A 15,761-nucleotide genomic window follows, 5' to 3' on the forward strand; every position below is an offset into this window, starting at 1 on the left:
ATATAGGGACAGATAAACTTGTTTGAAATATAGAATAAAATAAAATAAAAAGTAAGAAAACTGGTTCAGTTGAAAGTACAGTGACACTGAAAAGCGCGAGACTCAAGAGGACTTAAACCCTCTGCCACACGAAACCCCCACGCGTTCTCTCTCTCCTCTGTATCGATTGCCGTCACCTCCCAAAACATACCCAATACCTCTTTCCAGCGAAACATACCCTAACTCACCAAAAATCTCAAGTTTCCTTTCCTTTTCCTCTCTTCACTCACCCAAACACCATTACCCGATTTCATTTTTGTCTTAATGGCTCGCACCAAACGAAAATCCCCTGTCGCTGCAGCTGCTTCTTCTTCCTCGTCAGCCTCTGACGATGTTCCTGTCGCGGCATTGCGAAAGAAAATGAAAGGAAAACAAAACTTGCCGAAATCGAAATCCGCTAGTGAGTCTTCAAACTCGTCTAAGGGTGTCGAATCCTCTAAATCGACGCCAGAACAGAAAAAGGCAGGACAGAAGCAAGGGATGGATACCAAACGAAAAATGCGTACCGAAAAATTTTCGGGTTCAGTGGATAAAGCACTGTTGGATTGCAAATTCATCAAATGGGAGAACTTTCATCAGGTAAACTTTCAATTTAAAGAGCTTTTTGAGTTTCAAGGATGGTTGGATGTGTGTGAATGTGCAAATGAGTACTACCCTAGGCTTGTTCAAGAATTTTATAGAACCATGAGAACTGTTGATGATGAGGATCGATTTGAAGTGATTTTGAATACCAACACATATAGTGTTTCTGTTGAACTGATAGCCACGGCTTTGAAATTGCCCAATGATGGAAATAGAATTTCCACACATAAGGATGTTGCTAGGGTGGCAGGATTCAATCTGGTTGAGTTTGAAAATGAGGTGTTCCCTGCTAACACTGCCAAAAATGAGAAGTCCACTAGCACAAAGGCACTTCAACATATCAAAATCATTCACAGTATGGTGAACTATATTTTCTGTCCTAAATCTGGCAGTTATGGGTATTTGAGTCACTTGGACATGTGTATTATGTGGCATATTGTGCATAAAGTTAGATTGAATCTAGCTTATTTAATTTTCAAAAACATGTGCAAAGCTTATGGAATTGGAAAACTGCCGTATGCACACCTTACATGCTTTGTGTTTAAAGAGCTACATGTGAATGTTTCTAAGGAAAGCTCTCAGGCTGACTTGATAGTGCTTAGAGAAATACATTCAGACACGGATGGGAGAAAGACAAGATTTGAAAAGGGTGGTTCCTCCTCTGCTAAGGTTGATTCTGAATCAGCTAGTGCAGTTTTGAGTGAAATTCAAGGGATAAAAGCTACTGTTAATGAACATTTTAGCTCAACAAATCAGTCCCTTGACATTCTCAGAAAATTTGTGGATGTGGTTGACTATAAAGTGAGTCACCTGCTCACTCAAAATGAGGAGTTAAAGAAGCTGATTATGGATCTTCAGCAGGCCAAGAAAATTGGAGTTCCAACTAAAGTTGAGGCTGCTACTCAAGTTTCGGTTGATAAGGGAGAAAGCAACAAAGTTGAAGAGTCTCCTGCTGCTATGGCATATGAAAGTGGCCAAGTAGCTAAATCTGAACCTGAACCTGCAGTGGATGCCCATGTTGAGCATGCTAGTGACCAGGTCCTTGAACCTGAGATTGGTCCTACAACTAATGTACCTACTGAACTTGATGGTAAAAAGGTTGTAGCAACTGAAAGTGAGTTACCAAAGGAAAGTGCAGCAGTTCTAGAATCTGAAAAAGCTGTTGAACCTCCACCTGCACCACCAGTTGAGCCAGCTGCTGCTCCTACGCAGCACTAGGAACCTTCTTTAAAAGATCACCAAGCTAGTGCTCAAACTCAGCTATCTGCAGTTGCTGCCCCTGCAGCAAAGAAAGGTAAGAAAAGGTACAAGTCAACCGTGTCAAATCCATACCAGACCCTCGCTGCTGCTCTTCAACCACAATCTGAAGAAGATGAGCCCGAGAAAGATGATCAAGTGGCTGAACAAGCACCTCAGCCCCCTGTTATTAAACTCCCTAGGAAGAAAATGGTGCCTTCAAAATCCACTCGCAGGAGTAACAGACTTAAATAGCATCTCATCTGGATTTTTAGTTTACTATCTGCATATTTAGTTTCCTAGTCTGTTTGCTACTATTGGTTTTTAGTTTGCTACTGTCTACCTTACTGCGTTTACCTTGGGCTAACATGATTCTTTTTGGATTATTTTCTCCTGTTTCCTTTTTGATTGATGACAAAAAGGGGGAGAATGGATATGAATATGTGATATGTGAATATGTGTTCATGTGTTCATACTTGTGTTGATGAACATGGAAATATGGAAATGTGTTGATATACTTGTGAAGTGTGATGATATGTGCTGATACTTGTGTTGATTGAAATGTGTTAATACTGGTGTTTATACTTGTGAATTGTGAATATGCTTTATAGCATAAATTCAGGGGGAGCTTATAATAGATTTCTTGGAAATTATGTGCATATATTTAGGGGGAGCATTTTCGGTATACTATACTTGGATTTACATACTCACATAAACTTTCACACACCTTTATTTTTTATTGTTGATTCAGTTGAGTTTTGTCATCATCAAAAAGGGGGAGATTGTTGACCCCGTGTAGCTCAAAATGAGCATTGATTTTGATGATAACAAAACTCAAAGAGAATCTATCTAACCCAACTTTAAAGTGATGTGTAGATTCTTTGTCTTATCACTAAAGAATTCTTGAAGTTGCATCTCATGAGAAAGGATACTCAAAGGCATTTCAAGACAAATACAAAATGAGAAAAGGACAAGACTATGGAAGCCAAGACTCAAAGAAAATGTATGAAAGGCATAGTATTAAGGAGTGAGTCTTAGGTCTTTTGTAAAAAGAATGGATGAGAATTTAGTCCTATGGAGCTCAAAAATGAAATTTTATTTTCGGATTACTTTTTCTCTCCATGACCTTGGATACTACCATTGAAATATTTTTTAAGGTCTAAATCATTTGACATTGCAAGTTGAGATATGCAGCTGTTGACTTAGTTTGCTAACTGGTTTGCTAATGAGTTTGCTAATGAGTTTGCTAAAAACGTTAGTTTACTAACCAGTTTACTGACTGCTCCTAAAATTTCATTAGTTTGCTAATTTATCAGAGCTGCTCAACTTCGCACAAAAGGACAAAATAACGGTTATTTTGTCTTGGGCAGTGTGTGTAACGTTCCAAAAGGGTTTCAAACGGTCTAAAATAATTTGGGACTATAAATACACATTCTCTACTTCATTTACACTTGATGAAAGCCTACATTTGAACTCCAATATTGATTTTTCATTTATTGCTTTCATTCAAGAGCTTTAAAGATTTTGAGCTACCATTGGGAAATCAACTCATCTCTTCTTTATAGTTTGATTTGTATTGAGTAAGAGTGAGTGTTGAAATATTGAATTGCATTTAAGAGAGGTTGTACAAGCACCTATTGAAGCTTGAGAGAGAAAGTGCTTGTGATAGCACTTGTGAAGGTTTCAAGCTACCTTGGTAAAAGCTTGGTGTTGAGAAATTGTAAAGGGCTTTTGGTCTCTTGCCTTCAAAAGAGCAAATAGTGAAGAGAAGACTCAAAGAGGGTTCTTTGAGAGAGTGGATGTAGGCTAGTTAAGCCGAACCACTATAAAAATCCTTGTGCTTGATTTCTCTAACCTTTACCTTTTACCTTTGTGCAATTTTAAATTTTCCCTCATATACATGATATTGAATGTTGGTTAAATAGATTGAGTTGATAAATTTGTTGACATATTGAGTGACTTGCGAAATTGGTTGTATATTGTATGATAAATACTTTGTTAGATATTGCCATATAAATTGATTGAGGCTTGAATCGCAACTTAGGAACACATTGTTGAAGCACATATTATTTTCATTTTATATAGAAAAGCACCTAGTTGAACAAAGCCACAATTTTTCATTAGGCTACAAGCAAGGGCTGAAAAATTGTTAAAGTCCAATTCACCCCCCTCTTAGACTATTTTGGGACAATAATAGAGATTCTAGGTTCGGGGTCCGTATACGGATGAGAAAGGTATTAGGCACCCCGCCTCGTCCCTCAACGAGGGTAAACAGATTTAACGTTATGCTCTTCATAAATTAAAAGATAATTAGAGGGTAGGGATAGTGATGATGTTAACCCTTTGTGCAAAATAAAGGAATGTTTGATGTTTCACTTATTTTGGGTTACCCAAGAACACGAGTTCGTGAGATGGCCCTTTAGTGAATAGATGTCTGAATAAAATTGTCTCTTGTATTGGAGTTATATTTAATTTGGATTTTTGTTAAGAGAGCTTGGGTGAGGAGTTTCCTCCCGATCTCTAAATATATTTTATTAAGAGTTTTAGGCGGGGGATTTCAGATAAGAACTCTCATCCGATCTCTATATATTTTATTAAGGTCTTAGCTGAGAAACGGGTAAGAACTCCCCCCGATCTCTTAGAGCGTGCGGTTTGAAATTTTAATGAAGGATCTCGGATAAAAACTCTCCTCTGATCTCCATGTTTTTTGTTTAAGTGAGGATCGGGTAAGAACTCTCCCCCAACCTCTTAAAGTGTTCGGTTTGAAATTTTTAATGAAGGATCTCAAATAAGAACTCTCCTCCGATCTCTGGGTTTTTGTTTGAATGAGGATCGGGTAAGAACTCTCCCCCGACCTCTTAGAGCATTCGGTTTGAAATTTAAATGAAGGATCTCGGATAAGAACTCTCATCCAATCTCTGGGTTTTTGTTTGAATGAGGATCGGGTAAGAACTCTCCCCCGACCTCTTAAAGTTTTCGTGATAAAAGACCGAACTCTTTACCGCTCTCCTATATGACTACCTTGTCTGAACTCTTTGGCTGGCTATATCCAATCTCTTTCGGTTACTAGTCTGGGGCCCAATCTTTTCTTGATTCTCGCTTTATTATGCTATTTCCTAGACTCGCTTAGTAGCCCGATCTCATAACTTTTCCTCCGATTCCCTATTCATTCTTTTATTATTTTTATTTATTCAAAAGAAACTTTCACATTAGGAGACTGCTACTAATATTTTATTAAATTACCTACAATTTACCCGCAACCGAAACACCTATATTCGAAGGAAATAAAAAACTAAGAACGAATAAATAATGTGAACTTATGAATAGAAAAAGTAAACCCAAGAGGATAACTATCGACCTAAATGATCTACGTGGGGATCTTTTAGTATAACTGAACTTAATGAAAATTTCGAGAATAAAAGCAAAGAAAGTAAAACGCGAGCGTTCAGCAAAGTGACAGTCTTAGACACTTACCTATATGAGGTCGAGGCTATCAAACCAACTCCAGAGATCACAAATATTGTAGAGTTGAATTTTGGTGGTATAGGGACCAATGCTTACTTCAAGATTGCGAGAACCAGGTTAAAATGCAGTTGTGCTGAAGCGACGGAAACTGGGTCAGAATAAGATCAAGCTGTGGGAGGTTGAGGCTATTGAACTAATTTTGGGACCACAAATATTGTAGAGTTAAAAGATGATGGTCCAGGGACTAATGCTTGCTTCGAAATAACAAGAACCAGATCAGAATACAGTTGAACCGAAGCGACGGTAACTAGATCGGAATAAGATCAAGCTTGGAGAATAATATGCTGGTGTTAGGGTGATGAAGACGAAACTGAATAAAAAATGGTATCACAGAATAATGAACAAACTGAAAATGAAGAATTTCAGGGTCCAAAACTCTTTCAAAAGAGATACTTAAGAAAACTAGTTTCTGAAGTTTCTCGATTTTATGCAAGCTTAGAACGGCAGAGTAACAAGACTGAATTAAATTTCAGAGCCTTTCCACTATAATCACCACCACCTTTTTTTTGTTCTGCCCTCTACAGTATTGCATGCAGGTATTTATAGGGAACGAGTGTTCCTAATTAAGGGTCAGGATCTCTTCTGGGGAGATGGAAGGTTTGGATTTAAAAGGACATAATCCGAAGCCTGAGAATTGAAGAGAATCAAAATGGACGGCTGAGATCCTATTCAGAATATCTGTCCTTTTTTTTTTTTTAATCCAACAGCTCAGGAGCTTTCCTGTCCAGACAGATCCGAAGGCTGGGAATAAAAGGCGCCGGTCCTGTCGTCTACTTTTTGATCCAAGGGCTCCGGGTTTGTCCTTACAAGTAAGATCAACGGTGGAGATTGAGATGTACAGGACTGCCATAACTGTCTTGGCGTTTGTCAGCAATGTGGGCGATTCTGCAAATGAGGCTTGCGGTGAAGATTTGATCAGGCGTGCAATGCTTTAACTACCTCGGCCCTGATTATGAAGAAAGTTATTTGGAAGTCTTTTTGTCCTCTTATTGCTTTCCGATCTCTGTTCCTTCCAATCTCTCTGTTATGACTCTTTTTCGATCTCTCTCACACCGGGTCCCTCATCACTTCCCGATTTGAGATCGCCCAAATGATGAAATTTGATCTTTGAAGGTTCTATCAATGGTGTAATCCGATCTCTTGGGATCACCCAAATGATGTAATCTAACCTTTTGAAAATGAAATGAAATTTTATTTGAAGGTCATTATTTAATTATTGCATTTGATCATGAAGAAACACCGCCTTCCTTATTATTTTATTATTTTCCAACTCAATCATTGGTCAGTGCTTTCCTTTCATTTTGTTCACTAGCATGTATTTTTATCAACAAAATCAATAATAAGATCATAATGAAAGCGAAATTTGGTAGGTGCCATCTGATTCTAATTAATATATAAAAAAATATTTTAATTTTTAGTGGAGACTGCTTTTTCTCACATGTTAAACCTGAAAGATATAAAATCAAGCCCACTCAATGTATATATAACAGGACAGACAGTAAATTTTAACCCATTTCGAATTTGAAATAATTTATAATTTATTTTAATTTATAATAAAATTTAAAATAATTTAACTTAAATAATTTATATATTAAAGTCATATTATTGAAGTTGAGAGGTTAAAAAATTATTTCTTAAAAAGGTATATTTTAAATATTATTGTAAAATTATATTTAATTATTTAGAATTTAATTTTTAAAAATTTATTAAATATTAAAAAACGAAAAAAAAAAAACTGTCTCACAAAGTGCCAGAGAATTAAGGGAAAAATTTTTTATAGGAACAATTGTCGTAGTTGGCACTATAAACTAAAAAAAATTAAAAAAAATTATGATATTACTCATTGGTTAATAAATTTTATTATGGCTTAATTTCTAAAATTGGATTAGTTGATAGGTGGATTGACATTTGTGTGAAAAAATAATTAATTTAAAAAAGTAAAAAAAGGAACTGCATCAATCCTAAAATTGAAGTGTTTCAAGTTTGAATTATAAACAAAATGTTTATGTGTTTTTCATTTATTAAAGAAAAAAAAAAGTTATTATATCATTTATTAGTTGATAAATTTTATTATGACTTAAATCTCTTAAATTGAATTAGCTGATGCTATAGAAGGTTGACACTTTTGTACAAAAAAGATAAACCATTTAGAAAAGTTTTTTAGCTCGTTAAAGGGGAAAAAGTTAATATATCACTTATCATATGATAAATTTTATGGTGATTTAATATCTCAAATCAAATTTATTGATGGATGATATACACAAAAATATTTGACTGATGGATTGATGACACATGGAACTCAACAAGTTGAAGTACTTGTATATACAACCAAATGATACCCATACATATGAAAGACAAGCTGCGTGATCGCTCAAAAATGTGGCATGACCTGACCGAGATATTATACAGTATAATCGTGATTTCATGTCAGCATTTAATATGAAATGACAAATCAATTATAAAGTAATAATTAAACATAAAATGATAGTTATTATTTGAAAAAAATATATATTTTTAACACATGGATAACAGTAAATTTTATAGGATGCATTATAATTTAATTATTACTTTATGATTAACTTATTATTCTGTGTAGGCTATCCTACGTGGAATCACCATTGTATAATATAATTTTTTGACCTAGACCGGTATGGCAAGCTACTAAGACCTCCTTGACGAAGCCCCAAGTAAACTCAGAGCATCACCATATGGACTAACCCTTGGGAGGACACGCCCATGTTCGTAGATGAAGAGCCATTTATTAATGAGACAAGTACGTTAATTGGCTGACTAATAGTGGTACCCTGCCTACAACAAATGTCATCATTATTAAAACCATAACTGTGTAGCAGAAGCAAAGGGACACCTACCATTAGAGTTAAACCTTATACAATACGCCACTAAAGCTGAAAGCTACTACTAAGCTAGTATTACAACTTTACATTTGACACTCTTTCATTGACCTAACGGTCAGTATATAAAGCCACACATTCGATAGGTAAAACATTGGAACTCACATTCTATTCCTTATTTCTTTGGCTGTCAACTCTCTCAATAGGAACTAACTTAATCATTGGAGTGCTAATAGGGAGTTAATACCCTCTTTGGCATTCTAACCTTTCTTTGTCTTGCAGCTGGAGTCGTTGTCAAGCTTTCATAACCACTCTTAACCAGTCGAATCCATATAACCGTATAAGAATACCCTCGCCTATATTCCAAACTCCACACTTTTACCTTTATCATACAACCTCAGCACTATTTACGTGTCCTCCATTTGCGATATCCCGATGTCACAACTTCATCAATGGATGAATTGCTACTCTGTGAAAAAAAGTGAATAATTTTAAAAAATAAAGTTAGTAGAAAAAAAGGAAAAAGAAAAAGGGTTCATGAGCAGTGATATGGGATTTTAGTGTATATATATAATATAATAAACTGATAACTACCTAGCTTAGATTACTTTGAAGGTAATTAAAAAAAAAAAAGAAAATTCAATTGATGGAGTTGGTGAGTGGAGAAACCATAGAAGAGCTACTTCAGGCTCAAACTCATATATGGAATCATACATTCCATATTATCAAGTCCATGTCCCTAAGATGTGCACTTCAATTAGGTATACCAGATGTGATTAACAGCCATGGAAAAGCCATGACCCTTTCTGAGCTAGTTGCTGCTCTGCCAGTCCACCCCACGAAAACACATCATCTCTACCGTCTAATGCGTCTTCTTGTTCACCTGGGTTTCTTTGCTATGCAGAAAGTTGCTGATAATCACTTCCAGGAAGGCTATTTGCTTACCCCAGCCTCTCTTCTTCTCCTTCAGGACAACCCTTCAATTTCCAGACCCTTCGTAGATCTGGTGCTTGATCCAATTCTAATAGAAACAAATAATTGCATGAGCACTTGGTTCCAAAATGATGATCCCAATCCATTTGTGACTGTCTTTGGAGAGCCAATTTGGGAACATGCAAGCCATGAAGCCAGCGTTAATCATTTGATTAACAGAACGAAGGCTAGTGATAGCTTCCTGATTGGCAGGGCAGTGCTTGTCAAGTGTAAGGGGGTCTTCCAGGGGCTGAATTCACTGGTGGATGTTGCAGGTGGCACTGGAAATATGGCCAAGGCCATTGTTGATGCATTCCCAGACTTGAAGTGCACTGTGTTAGATCTCCCACATGTTGTTGCTGATTTGCAAGGCAGCAAGAACTTGAATTTTCTTGGAGGAGACATGTTTAAGGCTGTTCCTCCTGCTGATGCAATTTTACTGAAGGTATACATACATATATATAAACCATTTTTTTATAAGCCAAATATATTTCTATTAATAAAAAATAAAAAAAAATTGAGAAAACCACACGTATGTCATTTGATATGTACAATGAAGTTGTAGCTGACAGAATTGAGCTGAATAATTATGAACAGTGTACATTACACGACTGGCCTGATGAAGAATGTGTGATGATACTGAAGAATTGCAAAGAGGCAATTACAAGAAATGGGAAGCAGCAGGGAGGGAAGGTCATAATCATTGACATGGTGATGGGAAACCAAACATGGGATAGTGATGATGATAAGATCACTGAAGCAAAGCTACTCTTCGACATGGAAATGATGGTTTTTGCCAATGGTAAGGAGAGAAACGAAAAGGAGTGGGCAAAGCTCTTCTTTGATGCAGGATTCAGCAACTATAAGATAAACCCTTTATTAGCCCCTGAGCTCCTATTGAGGTTTATCCTTAATTAACAACTTGATTTCATATATGATAAGAGGAAATAAGATCAATACTGAACCAATAGAAGAACGAGGCTTTCATATGTATGTGATAATTAGATTATGTAGTCTTTCATCTATATATGTTTCTTTGTTGGAACTATTTGTAGACTGCATCATTGTTCGATTCTGTACTTCAATGACTCATAGGATGCAACTCTCCCTTGTAAATGCTTTAGAAATTAAAACAAGGGAACTTCTTGGGGGTGTATACACCCATCCCATCCAATGAATAACCGACATATCATTAAAATAATGATGAATCCTACTACAAAATATGGTGAATCTCACTACAAAATATGACTTGTTAATTTCTCATTAGTTGGGCGTATAAAATAGTTTATACACCTTGGTGCAAAAAATAGTTTATATACTTTGGTGCAACTGAGAACTTTCCTTTAAAACAAAATCTCTGGATTTTCAATAGTTCTTTTACACTTCGGAGTTGAGCATTGTTGGCAAATAGAGCGGGTGGATCTGACAAATGAGTTCACACTTTGTAATTCAACTCAAGTGTTTGAATCATAAAAATCCCTCAACTTTAATTTAATATTATTAAGATTTCTATAGGCTATTATTACCGAGTTAACTTATGCTTAAATATCACCCTTTATTCCTCAACTTATTAGATGGGTGTATCACATACGTCTTACAATTTTAATTTGTATAATAAAAATATCTAAACTTCAATTTATAACTAAATATTACTCATCATCTCTCAATTTAGATAGGTGTATCATAAACATTCTACAACTTTAATTTGCATCATAAAAATCTCTAAATTATAATTTAATGAATAAATAATTTTTAATACAAAGTGATAAATAATAATTTAAGATTTGATATATTATTTTACTAGTATAAGAAAGAAAGACAATAACTATAAGATAAAGTGTAAAATGGGAAGCAAAAAGGCAAAGAGGCAATTACAAGAAACGGGAAGCAGTAGGGAGGGAAGGCCATAATCATTGACATGGTGATGGGAAACCAAACATGGGATAGTGATGATGATAAGATCACTGAAGCACAGCTACTCTTCGACATGGAAATGATGGTTTGTGTCATTGGTAAGGGGTGAAATGAAAAGGAGTGGGCAAAGCTCTTCTTTGATGCTGGATTCAGCAACTATAAGATAAACCCTGTATTAGGCCCCAGAGCTCTAATTGAGGTTTATCCTTAATCAACAGCTTACCTTGCTGCTTTATTTCATATGTGATAGGAGGAAATAAGAGTTCAAATGCTGACCTACTTGGAGAATGAAGCTTTCATATGTATGTGGTTATAATTAGAACTAAGTGTTATGATAGAATGGCGGGTGTGATCTGTTTCATAATCCAGTCTTTCATCTATATATATATATGTTTCTTTGTTGGACCATTTGTAGATTGCATCATTGTTCGATGCTTTACTTCAACGACTCATAAGATGCAACTCTCCTCAATTGATGCTTTAGAAATTAAAACAGAATCTCTGGATTTTCAACAATTTCTTTCACTTAGCAGAGGTGGCAAATGGAGTGGATGGGATTAGATAAATTAGTTCATTCTTCCTTTAACTTAATGGTTGTATCAAAGGTGCTTAATTTTAATTTGTATCATAAAAGTTGATTAACTTTAATTTTTTTTTTATAAGCAACATTTTATTAATAAATGAAATTCAGAGGAAAATTTTAGCACGGAAATCCAAACCAATAGGTTTACCCGATACATCCAAATTAAGTAACAGCATGTTAAGTGAAAAAAAAAAAAAAAAAAAGAACCTAGAAAGAAAAGTACAAAATACACTAACAAGTTGCATTACAAAAGACAGGATACAAAAGTCTAGGATATATGACCAAACAAATGCCAAAATAACAAGAGCAAAGGTCTTGGCAGCCACAAAATCATGCCAAGAGCTGCAGCAGAATCTAGAGAAAAGTCACACACAAAACCCACCCAACTCCGAATCTACAACCAAAGAGGAGACCTGCACAAGACCAAAACAAAATCTGCACAAGAGCATAGCATAGACACAGCAAAAACACAGTCAATAACATGAGTACACTACAAATATTGCGCATATTTAATTGAATTGAGACATCACAAAACAGCCACAAAGTCTACCAATCTAACCACACTTTGCTTTGCAAGTGCATTCGCCGCAGAATTCGACTCACGCAGAGAATGATCAACTTCAATTTAAGTATCATTTAAAATTTCTATGACTTTCTATTAATGATTTGCAATTTTAGTGGCCTTGTATAATTACTTATTACAGGTTAACTCATGACTAAATTTCACTAATCATCCCATAACTGAACTTAAATAATTGTATTATGGATGTCCTTCAACTTTAATTTGCATAATAAAAATATGTAAACTTAAAATTTAATATATAAATAATTTTTAATACAAAATGTGTTAAATAATAATTTAATTAGATTGAATATATTATTTTGCTAAGAAAGAAAAAAGCTATATATATAATATCAATGATAATCTAGAATAATTGGCTTGATTTAGAAATTAATTACAGAAAGTTAAGAGGCTTTATATTACTTAAATTAAAGATTAAAAAGTTTTGTGTTACAAATTAATATTCAAATAATTTATTAATACATATTTATAAATTGAAATATTGACTATGTAACTTACCTTTAAAAAATTCTTTATATTAACTTTGAAATAAAAAGAGTGATGGGTATATTGGAGAAGATAGACAGGATTAGCCATAAGTATTTGAGAGTTTGAGGGATCTTGAAGTGCAATACTCATGAGTCTGATACCATACAAAGATTATTGGATGAAATATATTTTATATGTATTAATGTTTTGTACAGAATACAATAACATATATGTAGAGCTGTTAAATGAAAAGATAAACATAACTTTACAAGATAATATCAAACACTATAAGCTAAAAATAGTGATAAATATAGCCATTAAAGATAATAGCATTAACAAATAACAATCACATGTAGTTATACAAAGATTATGGTGTTTTATTCAGTTATTGAATATAGTTACGAGTGATTGTTTGGTAAACTATTTCAAAAGGCATATAATAATTAATAAAATATCAAAAAATTCTTAATTAGATTCGATTTATTATAAATTTTTAATATAAACATATAAAATTTATATATTTTATAAATTAATTTTATTTTATATATTGTGTTTTGAATTTATAATAAATTAAATTTAAATAAAAAAAATCTAAAATATCTACCAATTGCGTTTTAGATCGGCTTTAATTGTAGAGGTATTCATCACCTAGTGTGACATTCTGACAAAAAGTAACCCAATGAGGACAAAGCAAAATGATATACTCTTATTTTCTATCTATCTCGTGAAGCCAAGTTGAACTTACAGCACAATAATGAATAAGACCATAACTTCTTTTTTTTTTTTTTTAATTTCTTCTTTGCTCATTGAATTACAATTTTTATATTATTTATTATTTCTTTAAAAATCTCTTAAAAAGCTATTTATTTAAATATTTTAATAGTAAAATATTTATTTAATAGTAAAATAATAAGTTAATAATTATATATTTATTTAAATAATAAAATAAATTATATAAAAATAATAAATTAATAATTATATATTTATTTCATGATAAAATAAATTATATAATATATTTTAATTTTATCAAATACTTCACGTAAATTAATTATCAATTGTTAGTTAACAATCACTATAGTTGCATTTTTAATTTCAACTAAATCAAAGTTTTTTTTCTCGCATGTTAAACCTGAAAGATAATGAAATCAAGCAAACAGTAACATTTTGGTTTGTTTCCTTGCTATATATAGGAACTTGGAATTAAAGGTATGCATCAACATAGTTAGTAGCTACCTTTAGATTACTAAAAGAGTTGATTAATTGATGGAGTTGGTTAGTGGAGAAACCATAGATGAGCTAATTCAAGCTCAAACTCATATATGGGATCATATGTTTTACTTCATCAAATCCATGTCCCTAAAATGTGCAGTTCAACTAGGCATATCAGATGCCATTAACAGCCATGGCAAACCCATGACTCTTTCTGAGCTGGTTTCTGCTCTATCAGTCCACCCTACAAAAACACAACATCTCTACCGTCTTATGCGTCTTCTTATTCACTCGGGTTTCTTTGCTTTGCAGAAAGTTGCTGATGATCACTCCCAAGAAGGCTATTTCCTTACCCCTGCTTCTCGTCTCCTCCTTAAGGACAACCCTTTTGGTTCCAGTCCCCTCATTACTCTGGTGCTTGATCCAATTCTAACGGAACCATATAATTGCATGAGCACTTGGTTCCAAAATGATGATCCTTCAGCATTTGTCACTGCCTTTGGAGAGACAATGTGGGAAAAGTCAAGCCGTGAATCTGGGTTTAATCGTCTGCTTAATGCATCCATGGGTGGTGATAGCTCCCTGATTGGCAAGGCGGTGATTATCAAGTGTAAGGAGGTATTCGAGGGGCTGAATTCGTTAGTTGATGTTGCAGGTGGCACCGGAAATATGGCAAAGGCCATTGCTGATGCATTCCCAGACTTGAAGTGCACTGTGTTTGATCAACCACATGTTGTTGCTGATTTGCAAGGCAGCAAGAACTTGAATTTTCTTGGAGGAGACATGTTTAAGGCTGTTCCTCCTGCTGATGCAATTTTACTGAAGGTATTAATTAACCAATTAAATACAATTAAGGGCTCTGTTTGCTTATGTTACTAAGTTTCAGTCCTTTATTTTGCCACTTGGGATGCTAAACCTTTTGCTAACAGAGTTGAGCTAATTGTAATTACCAACAGTGGACATTGCATGATTGGAGGGACGAAGAATGTGTGAAGATACTCAAGAATTGCAAAGAGGCACTTGTTACCAGAAACGACAAGCAAGGAGGGAAGGTCATAATAATTGACATGGTGGTGGGGGACCAGGATGATGATGATAAGTTCACTGAAACGAAGCTGTTATTTGATATAGAAGGGATGTCATGTCTGGTTGGTAAGCAGCGAAACGAAAAGGAGTGGGCAAATCTCTTCTTCAGTGCTGGATTCAGCAAGTACAAGATTAACCCTGTACTAGGCCCCAGAGCTCTCATCGAGGTTTATCCTTGAAGATGCTACTACTACTATTGGAAATATAAATTATAAATATTAGTATGTGTGTTTGAGTTAATAAGTGAATTGTGTGGAGATTAAGTATGTGAAGAATTAGTTGCCCTTAGTTTAGCCTACTGGCTATTAGCAGGTGGCGTCAGTTATGAGTCTCTGCTCCTCCAATTTCTCAGTTGCTATCATATGTGAAGAGCATATAAAGAGTCATATAATTATTACAATAAATATACATATGTGTGTGCCCGCATTTGATTTAACTATGTTTGCAGGAGTGAAGTTGATTTTGTAATATTACAAATGTGGTTTATGTTATCTCCTTCCTGTAATTCCTTGCTTGGTACTATATTAGAATTTTCATTGTAAATTCAAAGGGATCATCATATTGATTAGCAACGCCTCACCCTTTCTATGTTCGGCCATCATGAAAACGGAACAATTAATTTTATATAATATTTCTAGTATATAGGCAAGTGGCAGAGTTTCATCCACCAAGTGCTGAGAAGTAGAGATGTGTACTCGTCAATTCAGTTCTA

At 34.5% G+C, this 15,761-nt stretch overlaps 2 protein-coding genes across 2 annotated transcripts; both read left to right on the forward strand.

The window, feature by feature from the left end:
* Window positions 1-8,880: 8,880 nt before the first annotated feature.
* LOC110634843 (trans-resveratrol di-O-methyltransferase-like) lies at window positions 8,881-10,167 on the forward strand. Its single transcript, XM_058128744.1, has 2 exons — window positions 8,881-9,651; window positions 9,804-10,167. Exons 1-2 carry the CDS (start codon window positions 8,881-8,883, stop codon window positions 10,122-10,124), a joined length of 1,092 nt encoding a protein of 363 aa, XP_057984727.1. The 3' UTR covers window positions 10,125-10,167.
* A 3,794-nt stretch (window positions 10,168-13,961) lies between these two features.
* LOC110634857 (trans-resveratrol di-O-methyltransferase-like) lies at window positions 13,962-15,540 on the forward strand. The gene is made up of 2 exons (XM_058128374.1): window positions 13,962-14,788; window positions 14,920-15,540. The coding sequence occupies exons 1-2, from the start codon at window positions 14,018-14,020 to the stop codon at window positions 15,226-15,228; spliced, it is 1,080 nt and encodes a 359-aa protein (XP_057984357.1). The 5' UTR covers window positions 13,962-14,017; the 3' UTR covers window positions 15,229-15,540.
* Window positions 15,541-15,761: the final 221 nt, after the last annotated feature.

This window comes from Hevea brasiliensis, chromosome 10 (genome assembly GCF_030052815.1).
Source record: "Hevea brasiliensis isolate MT/VB/25A 57/8 chromosome 10, ASM3005281v1, whole genome shotgun sequence".
NCBI lineage: Eukaryota > Viridiplantae > Streptophyta > Magnoliopsida > Malpighiales > Euphorbiaceae > Hevea > Hevea brasiliensis.

What these genes read in the sequence shown, in the direction of transcription:
- LOC110634857 (XM_058128374.1), top strand. Translation starts at nt 14,018, where the DNA reads ATGGAGTTGGTTAGTGGAGAAACCATAGATGAGCTAATTCAAGCTCAA. An exon ending in CTGATGCAATTTTACTGAAG is followed by an intron (nt 14,789 to 14,919) that starts GTATTAATTAAC and finishes AATTACCAACAG; the next exon opens with TGGACATTGCATGATTGGAG.
- LOC110634843 (XM_058128744.1), top strand. Translation starts at nt 8,881, where the DNA reads ATGGAGTTGGTGAGTGGAGAAACCATAGAAGAGCTACTTCAGGCTCAA. An exon ending in CTGATGCAATTTTACTGAAG is followed by an intron (nt 9,652 to 9,803) that starts GTATACATACAT and finishes AATTATGAACAG; the next exon opens with TGTACATTACACGACTGGCC.